The 12,051-nt window shown below is 37.4% G+C and overlaps 1 protein-coding gene across 2 annotated transcripts in view; it reads left to right on the top strand.

Moving 5' to 3' along the window:
• The window catches only part of LOC113063182 (GDP-mannose 4,6 dehydratase-like), a 59,775-nt gene that overhangs the window by 21,314 nt on the left and 26,410 nt on the right, over positions 1-12,051 (top strand). For both annotated transcript variants that reach the window (XM_026233404.1, XM_026233405.1), the window contains one exon: positions 2,742-2,869. In XM_026233404.1, the coding sequence (XP_026089189.1) occupies positions 2,742-2,869 (128 nt within the window). The remainder of the gene's footprint in view (positions 1-2,741; positions 2,870-12,051) is intronic.

Raw genomic sequence — 12,051 nt, 5'->3', positions numbered from 1 at the left:
TATTTTCACAGGCCCTTACATAATTATTTTTGTATTATATTGTAAATTTTATTTGATAAAAATATTTTAAGAAAGACGAAAACCCTTCCGCACACCATTTAATCATTTTTAAATAGTTTATTATAAAAAAAACTTTTATATATTGTACTAAGAACATAATTATTTTACATTAATCATTTATGACATTTCTAAATGTTATTAATTTCGTATTTAAAAATTATCTTTATTGTCATACAGTTTCCACAAATATAAATGTCAGGTTTTTTTAAGCAAATGTAAATTTTTCTTTAAAAAGAAAGTTTTGAATAATAATGTGTATTATTGTGTATGTAGCTATACTGAAAACACCTAGATACAATTTTCAACTAAAAGTCACAGAAAACTAAGTTTAAGCTTCCAAGGCTCAATAATGCATATTACATGCTTACAAAAAAGTATTATATAGCACTGACCCAATAGGACAAGTGGCAGTACAGTCATCTGGTCTGAAACTCATAATGGCCTCCAATGGGCTAACCGTATTATTGAGCGCTGTAACTGTTTTTCTGCTTTGCCAGTTCTGAAAGATAGCAGGGCGCTTCTATGTGTTTTTGTCATTTGTTTAAATGAACGTGGCAATCCGATGGTTGCGTGTACATCTGCATGAATGTGTGTTCAGACATGTGTCAAGAAACAGGAACAGGGCCTTGTACAGACGTTTTTCCGTCTGAATTCTGAGTGTCAGTGACTGATAGACCAGACATATTGACTGCAATTTATTTCCACCTGGTTTGGCAGGAGTCTTTCCATCCGTTAGAAATCTCGCCTAGATACTCAACGTTACCCTCTGTCATTACTCCTAAAATGTGCACTGACAGCCCCTGGGCACCTTCTGCCGCTAACCTGCACACCTGCAGGTCTGCAGCCTGTTTAGAGGCTTTGCCGCGATCCCGTCCGCATAATCAGGGTCTAAGCCAGCCCTAAACTGGGTTGTTTTAGTCTTGATGTGAGCGAGCTGCGGTCGACTCCCTGTGACTCTGCTCCTCGTCACGGCTTCCCACCATGTGCTAAGAGACGGCCTAATTACACTCCGACTGGAAACAGGAGTCAGTGTACGGAAATGGGCTGTCTTGGACTTTTAAACACACTTGCACACAGATGCATAGCCAGACCATTATTGTGGACCATGCTTTGGTCAGTCTGCTTAGATTTACTTTTCCCCACGCATTTTTTTATTTTTTTTTTAAACGAGTGAACAGAAATCAGATCCTCGGCCCCCTCCGTGGGTTGTCTGTGACGATGGATTGACCTGGCTGTTTACAGTGTGGTATTTTAAACCCTTCTTTTCATGCCAAGCTCACACACCTGTTCGTGAGCTACGTTTAGAGCGGATTAGAAAGAGCCCTTTGTGGTAGCAGCAGGCCTGTGCACGGGGGGCCTATGACGGACATCCCGTAAGTGGAAAGAGTGTCCACTTATGACTTTTTTTACATTTAATTTCAAGTCACATTGCAGATCAGGGCTCATCAGTAAAGATTTTTTTTAATCAGTTAATGCTTTCCCTGAGAATAAAACCTAGGATCCATGTCTACTGTTTGAATGCTTTTAAATAATTTAATTTACATTTATGCATTTCTTTTAATAAAGAAGTGACTTGCACTGCTTTTAAAGTGTTACATTTTATCAGTTCATGCATTTCCTGGGAAGTGAACCTTGGCAAATGTGTGTGTTTTGGCAATGATCTACTGTTTGAGCTACAGGAATCTAAATGTGTTAATCATTTTAAAATAAATTACAATTATACATTTGGAAGATGGTTTTATTCAAAGTGACGTAGTGAGTAATAGACATGTCATCAGTTCTTGCATTCCTTGGGAAACAAGTCCGAGCAATTGGTTTAGCAATGGGTACTAAATATTAAACCTTACAGAAATTGTATATTTATTATACATTTACAATTCTAAACGTAAGTATAAAATTATAAATTCATTTTAAATGCTGGGTGAAGTGGAAAACAATAGTAGCAGATCAGGTAGAAATCTAGACTGACTAGGCAAGCAGAAAAAAATGTTTAAGACCTGCCCCAATTTTGTTGACTTTTGTTTTGCAATTATAGGGCATGTTCTTCCCGGCATTGCTGATTCTCTCCAGAAAGCTTTTACGGCCAAAATCACACACACATGCAGGCTTCAGCCTAAGTCAAGAGCGTAATAGGCGTCGTTCACTTATACACTTAAACTAGAAGTGTGTTTCTGCTCTGACCTGGGCCTGATTTCATAGGCGGTGGAGGTTTTCATCTAGAACTCCCACCTCTGTCTGATTCAAGCTATAGCACAACTCAGCAGGACATGAGAGCATCCAAGGTTTCCCACAGATGAAGTGTGTGTGTGTGTGTGTATCTGGCAGCACAGTAGGACTTTGGACTGGCTTACAGATTCTCTGGGGTGGTCCACTGACTAGACAAGAGTCTGATTTTATCCCTGTGTGTGACTGTTAGTGTGTGTTTCTGCCTGTGTGAATGAGAAGGACAGATTGATGGCCACAGTTCTCTATTCACTTTGGCCGAAACATGCAAATTTGCACTGACATGTGTATGATTTTTTTTTTTTGGGGGGGGTGGTCAAAAATTAATGAAATTGACAGGTACAAGCCAAGGAAAGAATAAAGAATGCAAAAAGACTAAACGAGAGTGAAAAAGACTGACAAGGCAGGATGAATGCTTCATAATAATGTTTCTGATCTGTGTGTACATGTTTTTTCAGGTTCAAATTTTGTAACTAGGAAGATCAGTCGCTCTGTGGCGAAGATCCATCTTGGGCAGTTGCAGTGCTTCAGCCTGGGCAATCTGGACTCCATGCGAGACTGGGGCCATGCCAAAGATTATGTGGAGGTACTTGAACACACTCAAACATTCGGTCTTCAGTTGAGGACTTAACATATTTAAAGTGGTTTTCTTCCATGCACAATATATATAAAAGAAAAAATAATATATATAATAATATATATATATGTATATACTGGCCAACTGACCCAGTGCATTGTGATTGGCTGAACACCACAAGCACTCCACTCGTCAGAAATGTAACGCCCCTTTCCATAATCGTGCGCTTCATCTTTCAAATGAAATGTAAAGACAGTTAATAATGTCCTTAGTTTTACCATCAGTTCAAGCTCGAAAGTGGAACAGAGTAGTGTGACAGACACAGTGATGAAGCTCGTATGTGTTTGCAGTACACAAACCAGGACGGTTAAGACAGATGACTCCACTGTGTGACCGTCTCTCTCTTTCTCTATTTCTTTCTCTCTCTCACACATACACACGCTCACACACAACACGCAAAATAGCAAATACTTAAACTAATAACAAAACATACCAACAGTAGCTGATTCAGAAGCACCAGATTGTCGTAGCAAATCAGAATGACCTCCTCTCCTAGGTTCACGAAACGGTCGTTCCTAAAATGCGTTGCTGTTCTGTTGTAAGTAAAGTATTCTATAGTCTTTGTTGTAAGTAATCTTTCCTAAATGCATCTACTTTCGGAAGGCCAAATAAAGTGCTTTTGCTTTCGCCTAGAAACACACAGCATCTCCCTGACATGGCTGCTTCAACACTAACTATAGTAACTGAAACCACGCCTTCTTTCTTTGCGTGTATATTTGGCCGGCATTACGCAAATATTTTCACATAGTGATGTTGACATGTGGGGGCGTGTTTGAATGAGCCGTTTTAGGGGGGGTGGCAGAGTCTTATCTTTTTTTATAAAGAATATCTCTTTGGATCTGACACTTTAGTCTTTGCAACTTTACAGATCTTCTTCATGCACCAAGAGCTTGTAACACTCCAAAGAGAAAGGAAACATTTAAATTGCATCTAATGACCACTTTAAGAGAAAGCGTTCAACTTTATAATCTGTATTCTGGAGGATTTCTGAAGATCATGTAACACTGAAAACTTTAGCAATGGCTGCTGAATATTCAGCTCCTGCCATCAAAGAAATAAATGACATTGAAACGTATATTACATTTGATTACATTTGTTTTAAATTGTAAAAAATTTTCATAATATTACTCTTTTACTGTATTTTTTGATAAGCAAAATAGGCTTCTTTCAAAAACATTTAGAATTTAAAATATATGAGTTCGGAGCACTATGATGTGCACAGCTGGCAAGGAATTTTGATATATATCTTACAAAATTTAAGCCATGATAATACCATGCCTACTGTTTAAATGAAATATGGAAATAAGTTTGTTCACCAGTTTGCCTGAATATAAAGTTCTATGTTCTCATTTACGACTATTACAACAACTATTTATAACCATGCATTCAGTTTGGTCTGTCATATGTAATGTGTATTTTGACATTACACTTTCTTTTTCGATTTGCTTGTAATTACCCTCTGAGTGCACAGCCGTGCAGTCATGTTTATCCTGGATTAGAGAGACCTGTTTTCCTTTCAGTTTTTGCCAGAGTGGGAGCTTTAGGTTAGTGTGTGTGTGTGTTTGTGAGTGTGTATGAGTGTGTGCATGCATGTGTGAGCTGCTCCAGGTTTCCTGTGGGAACGCTGGTATTCCAGGCGGCTGAATCATGCAGCCAGGTTTATGTGGCTCAGCACTGGGGCAGATTTCGGGAAATCGGACCAAAGCTGTGAGCGTGTGTATATTTGTGAGAGTCGTGCATGTGTGTAGAGATTAAGTAGAGCGTTGCGGTTCACTACAGGAACAGTCCATGTATTCTACTCCATGTATTTTACCTCCAGGCAAACTACAAAAATTTAAAAATCCTCTGTCAGACTCCTAGGATTACATTTTTCCAGACAGACAGTACTTCAATCATCTTTTGTTCACAATGTTGATCTCCGCTCTGCACCTCTCGAAGGCCTCAAATCCATGATTCTTCCACACGCTATTTGAGTCTGTCTGAAATCTTCAGTGAGAGATATGTTTGACAGCATGAGTTTGTTGCAATAGACATACTTTTGAACATGTCAGCAACTATTACTGTTTTAACTTGTATATATTTTTATCTCCAAATCAGACGTGTGTGTACACAACTGTTCAAAGGTTTGACAGTAAAGACATTTATAATGTTCGAAAAGATTTCTATTTCCCTGAAAAATGTGTAGCACTGTTTCCACAAAAATATAAGCAGCACAGCTGTTTTCAACATTGATAATAATAAGAAAAGTTATTACGCACCAAATCAGCATATTAAAATTATTTCTTGAGGATCATGTGACACTGAAAGCTGAAGTAATAGCTGCTAAAAAATTCAGCTTTGGCATGACATAAATAAATTACATTTTGAAATATATTCAAATGGAGAACAGTTATTTAAAATTGTAATATTTCAAAATATTACTGTTTTTACTGTGTTTTTGATCAAATAAATGCAGCCATGGTGAGCAAAAAAGACTTGACGGCCCAAACCTTTTAAATGGTATTTTATCTCAGATCAGGGCTTTTGCTATGCATGTCTGTGTGCCCGAGTGTATGCTTTTTAGTATACGTGTACAGATAAGACCAACAGTGGATGTTTGTGTAAACTCTTGAACCCGCGCACAGTTTTAATTGGTCCGCTGCTTGTATGACTTAATAAGCCGATTGAAACTTGAAGCTTTATAGTTTTATGGAATTCAGACTTTCAGGCCTCCACTAAAAACATACATAAAATCAGGGCGCAAATGAAGTGAAGTTCAAAGATTCCTGTGAAAACACACAGGCTGAGCTGAAAGCGCGAAACTCTCAAAGGAGTCTTAGTTTGCTGATGTTTTTGTTATTTTTTAGATGATTTCACCTTAGATCGCTTTGTTTCTCCAGCAACAAAATGATTTTGTCCTCGTTCTCACCTCACACATCCATCCTCACCGCCAACCAGTTGTGTACTAAAGAGAGCTTGAAGCTGAATCATGCTGGTCTTTATGAGAACCCGATGGCCAGTCAAATCTCTCATTAGCTCGGTGACCAACTGTACCTGCAATGGCCCATTACTCAGAGAGAGTCTTATTTCATGGCCGTAGTGCTTTGTGAGAAGACTGCATAGGATTTTCCAAAAAGATTGTTTTCAGAGGAGACTAGGAAACCAGCTGGAAATTTTCAACCAATAGGATATTCACATTTTAGAACACACACACACACTTTGGGCTTTTATGGTGAAAAATTATTCTTTTTGTACTGTACAAACTGTAAAATCTATCCCCTACCCCTAAACCTGAGGAAAACATTTCAAAATAATATATGTATAATTTAGTGATAATTTAATTTATAAGCTGTTTTTCTCATGGGGACCAAAAAATATGTACATTTAGTCCCTACGATTTAGGGTTTATCTAGACCAACACACACACAAACATGTTAGCAAATGTAGGGACCCTTTAAATTGACAAAAGTGACAGTAAAGACATTTATAATATTATTTTTACATTTCTATTTCACATAACAACTATTTTTAATTGTCTATACATTAAAAAAAAAACTGAAAAATATGTATGCATCAGGATGAAACCTTAAAATGTATTAAAATACAAAAGTTTTTATTATTATTATTATTGTAATATTTCACTGTAATACCATGCAGCCTTTTTGAGAATAAGACAGTTGCAGACTTAAAACTTTAAAAGCTTTTAACAATATTTTGGTATTATAATGAATACAAATAATTATAGCATTTAAAAAAAATTTCTTATACCTAACATTTTGTCATGTCCCTAAGGCACTTCACTTAGTTTGTTATTTGAAAACGATTCACAAAATATGCAGTGGCTATAGCTTTGGGAAGTATTTATTTGTATTCCTTTCTTACAAAACTGCTAAATATTTTATATTAAAAAAAGTCACTTCGAAGTCATGTCCCAACTCAACCCTCACACTAACCATTCTACGCCCATAATAAATTACTCTCCATCCATATGAGACATAATTTACCAGAAATGACGTCATTCAGGTCTCTTTAATAGTGGTGCAGTATATGGTTAGTTGGATCATACTTTTTATTCATATTTTTAGGCAAATTACAGTCACTGTCAAGCTTAACAACTCAACCCCATCACGTAAAATTAAGATGGAAAATTATTATTTTTCAACATTTTATTTTAATCCTTAAGCATCTACAATGTACTTATTTTATTGCAGCTATATATGGACTTACTCTCCTACTCTACTCAATGAGCACTGGCCATTTTGTGTGTAAAACATGCTAACTGTTAGTGTAGTCTATATATTAATAGTAACAAAACCGAAATCCCATAGCAGATCAAAAGCACATAGTCTGTGCTAGTTAGGTATGTTCTGTGATAGGCAGCGGGTGTTGTAGGGGATTGTAGCAATTGGTGCTCTGAGGGCTATTTGGTATAAAGTGGCTGGTTTTGTGTTTGTGTGGTGTTTTTTGGGGGGTGGCGGGTGGTAGGAGGTGGAGACCTTAAACTTCAGTGGCCAGCATCCAGCAGAATAAATAAACACAGCTGCAAGCTGAGACCACCTTAATGTATGTGTGTGTGTGTGTGTGTGTGTGTGCGCGCGCATTCATTCTCTCATTTCATGAGGGAGAACTTGGACTACAAGCTTTAAAACCTGCTAACACACAGATACACACACGTACACACCCACAATATGTAAGGTGATCTGGGGAAAGAGCTGATTTTAAGGTTGATTTAGCTGAGCATTTAACACAGGGCATTCCTGAACTTGTGTAAAGCTCTCTGTGGGGAGACGGGGTCATACGTGTTTGTGAGCGACTATTAGACTCCTCGACGTGTGTGAGATGATGACGATGATGATGAATATGGGTTTATTCCATCGTGAGACATGCATGTGTGTGTTTGTGCGTGTGTGTGTGTGTGTGTGTGGCAGCTGGCTGTCTGTGTGATTGACATGGCTGAGATCTTCCCCGCTGTGTTGAGGATGAAAGCAGATGGTCTCATTTCGTTCTTTCCCTTTTTTTCACTCCTCTCTTCACATGCCCTCTGTAACCAGAATCCTCAACTTTCAGCCTCTCACCGAGCTGAAGATATGAGAGAGAGGGAGAGGAGAGATAAGGAAAGGAGGAAAAGAATTATTGAGTGGAGGAGAATTTTAGAAAGTGGATGAAAGCGATGAATTTTATCACATTGTTCTGTTATCATGCCTGTGTTTTGGCAGTGCAGGACAGAAAATAAACATGGCGATACCGCCTCAGCGGGTTAAGAAGCTCTTCTGTTGCTCATATGCATTCAGACTACCAGGGTGTTTTTATCTTTGTGGCTTTATACCGAAACCGATTGAGCTGATTATGGAAGCAGCATTTTTAGGCCTCTTAGGCCCGTTCCTGACTCGAAGGCTGTTGGAAAGTTCAGATTCTTAAACATGATTCCTCCAAAAATACTCCATTTTGGTCAAATTCTGAGGTGGCATCACATTTAAGGGCAGGAATCAACAGGGGGGATATTATATCATGAGTATGACGCCACAAAAAAAATGTTTAGTGTGTAGTTATTCAAAGCTGTTACCAATTCTTAAATTTAGAATGGCATTTTTTTTTTTTAAACAAAAGACAAGTTCAGTTAAAAAAATAAATCATTGCGGTAAGGTATTTTTATTTTTGTAAAAAAATATATATATTTTATATTATCCAAGGCTTTATTTATTTAATCAAAAATACCTTTTAATTTGTTTTAATATGTAATTTATTCCTGTGATGCCAAAGCTGAATTTTCAGCATCATTACCCTTCAGTGTCACATGATCATTCAAAAATCATTCTAATATGACGATTTGGCGCTCCGGGAACGTTTCTTCTGCTGTTTGTACGGTTTAATGTTTGTGGAAACCATAATACGTTATTTTTCGGGTTCATTTGAATATAAAGTTTAACAGAACAGCATTTATTTGAAAAAAAAAAAAAATCTTGTAACAATTATAAATGTATTTGCTCTCACTTTTGATCAGTTTAATGCGTCTTCTGAATAAAAGTATTAAATCTTTCAAAATAAATAAATAAAATCCTCATGACCATAGACTTTTGAATGCTTGTGTGTATATACTAACGATATGTAAAATCGAAGTGAAATTTAAAATGCAGTCTACATGTTTGTTTATCGTTGTTTATCTATTTCACAATTAGCTTAGCAACATGCTAACGTCAGAATTCTAAGTCTAGTCTCCTGTGCGGAGTGCTATTTTTGTACTATCCTTCTGCCTATGTAGAGCGTTCCGAATTGGTAATTTCTGAGGTTCCATTACAGTTAGAATGTTGCCTACGTAGGCGGCGGGCAGAAAGACAGCCCACTAGGTTTTGGAACAAAACTTGTGTGTCTCTTTCTTCCTTTGCACACACGCACCGTTTCTTTTTGAATTAATGGCTCTAGGGACGGATCCAGTCTAATGGTCTGCGGTCTGTTCATTCTCTGGAATAGATATGAAGACTCACCACGTCCATAACGCCGCTGTAATATCAAGCTCCCTCAGCTAACGTCTGTTTTCTCTTAGTGTGGAGTCACACCCACATGCTCTTGATCCCAGACCTGGCTGACCCCTCCGTCACCTCTCACCTTGTCTTTTCTCACTGAGTTACAGACCTCCTATGTCGCTCCTTTTTCTGTCCATTTCATTTTTCTCTTGCGTAGTCAGCAGCCAAAGTCTGTCATTACAGTGGAGACACTCACACACACATGCATATTTATTCACACTCCATCATTCAGTGGAGTCGCATATTTCCCCTGACAGCTTCTATAATAAGCGTCCGAGTTTTTGTCTTTTGCAACATCGAGACCAAATAAGTAAATCTAACCCTCTGTTGACTCACCGCAGAAAGTAACGAGGGGTGTGTGTGTGTGTGTGTGTGTGTGTTGTGCCATTCATGACTGTGTACCACGGTTTGCAACAGCCCACATTTTCCCACTTTCCTCCATGTTAGCACACCAGTTTTCCATACGGCCGGGTTTTACAGTGACACGACGTTACCGCAACGTTAATCCTCACCAAAAAAAAGCAGTGTTTAAGTTTGTGTGTGTTTGATTTGTGTTTGCCGTTAAACAAAGATACACAGTTTTCACTATAAAGACTGATTTTAATAATAATACACACTGCTGTGACTATAGTTAAAGGGATATTTCACCCAAAAATGAAAATTCTGTCATCGTTTCAAACCTGTATGACCCTCTTTTTTTCTGTGGAACACAAAAGAATATGTTTTTTTCAACTATTATGGTGGGTTTGTTTGTTTTTTTAGTGCGTGTGTCTATACAATAAGTGAGAGTTTGGTCTAATGTTGTTTTGGAGACCATTGACTTTCTTTGTAGAAACAGAAACCCAAAGTCATAGAGGTTTGGCATCATATGATGGTGAGTAATGATGACAAAATTTTCATTTTAGTGTGAACTATCATTTCAAGTCTGCACATGAGTTTTACAATAAATTTTGATTTCTTCCTATTTATAAAGTCAGACCTTTGTGGGTTTTGTTGTCCATGACTAGCATGTTCATACTGTGTTCCTGTCAAGGGAATTAGACTATAAAATGACAAAAAAGTGACATGAAACATGTATAAATAAATCAGATTGAGTCCCACAGCAGTGCAGGTGTGAGTGTGTGTTTGTGTGTGTGAGACTCGAGACTCAAGACAGACCTTGTTTGTCCATTAGAGCGTGAGAGGAAGTCCAGACCGCACTGTTTGAAGTGATGCAAAGTTCTAGTGTGTAAATGTATGTGTGTGTGTGTGTGTTTGTGTGTGTGTGTGTTTGTGAGTTATATTAACTTACTGGAAATGAAAATATCCATGACATCTGTCATGTTATTCCACTCATAAATAATTCATATTTGCTCTCTCTCTCTCTTTCTGACTCTCTTTCTTTCTGATTCTCTTTTTTTGCTTGTCTTCGGTTTTGTCCTGTAAAGCTAACCGATGTTTCAGTATCTGTCACAGCTGTTGATTTATTTATCCAGAGTCATACGTACGCACACTTTTTTTATTTCTATCACAAATTATTAATAAGCAGGAAAGACCATATATGCTGTACATTATTGGATGGAAAACTGTAAGTGCACAAAGGCCCTTTGCTTTTGTAATGTTGGGGTTTGCCAGTAAAAACACCAGTTGTTAGGGCAGCATAAGTCACATGGACACACATACACTTAAAGATACTCTTGCTGAGTTTTGCTTTAAAAAGACTGGGGGAACAAGTGAAACAGAAGAGAGATTCTGTGTGTGTGAGAGTTTGTGGTCAAGAGAAAGAGACCGTTTGCCAAATGGCATCTGTAAGCAGAGAAAAGTGTACAACTGTAACACATCATTTCGGAAACAGAGGAGAAGGAATATAGTGTGTGTGTGTGTGTGTGTGTGTGTGTGCTCTTGTTTTTGTGATATATCAGGACACAACTCTGTATAATGCCATGGGTATGACACCGGTATTACAAGGAGAGGGTGACTTATGAGGACATAACCCATGTCCCCATTTTTCAAAACGCTTATAAATCATACAGAATTAGTTTTTTTGAGAAAGTTAAAATGCACAAAGTTTCCTGTGGGTTAGGGTTTGGTGTAGGGTTGGTGAAGGGCGATAGAATATACAGTTTGTACAGTATAAAAACCATTACACCTATGGGATGTCCCCACTTTTCACAAAAACAAACGTGTGTGTGTGTGTGTGTGTGTACTGAGCTTTTGACCTGTCTTGTCTGTCTGTTGAGAATAGAAGATAAATGTACTATATATAATATAAACAGGCATGAACAGGCACCAGATACTACATAATACTTTTTGAAATTAGTATGTGAAGTACTATTTATTAATACTACTTTCTTTGTAGACCGTGATATCTTCTACCGCTCAAATGTTTGGTGTCAGTAAAAGACTTTTCTTTTAAAGAAATTAATATTTTAGGTTTAAGACTAAAGACGTTTATAATGTTGCAGTTTTTTTTTCTTTCAAACAAATCCTGTCCTTTTGAACTTTTAAACAGTATCCAGAAAAATGGACATTTACACAGAAATATTAAGCAGCATTGAAAATAATTTTGCAAAAATTATTGCGCATCAAATCATCTTATTAGGATTATGTGCCACTGAAGACTGGAATGGCTATTAATAATTCAGCTTTGCT

The sequence above is a fragment of the Carassius auratus genome, chromosome 45 (genome assembly GCF_003368295.1).
Source record: "Carassius auratus strain Wakin chromosome 45, ASM336829v1, whole genome shotgun sequence".
Classification (NCBI taxonomy): domain Eukaryota; kingdom Metazoa; phylum Chordata; class Actinopteri; order Cypriniformes; family Cyprinidae; genus Carassius; species Carassius auratus.
The sequence above is the reverse complement of the archived record's forward strand: the minus strand, read 5'-3'. Positions and strand labels throughout refer to the sequence as shown.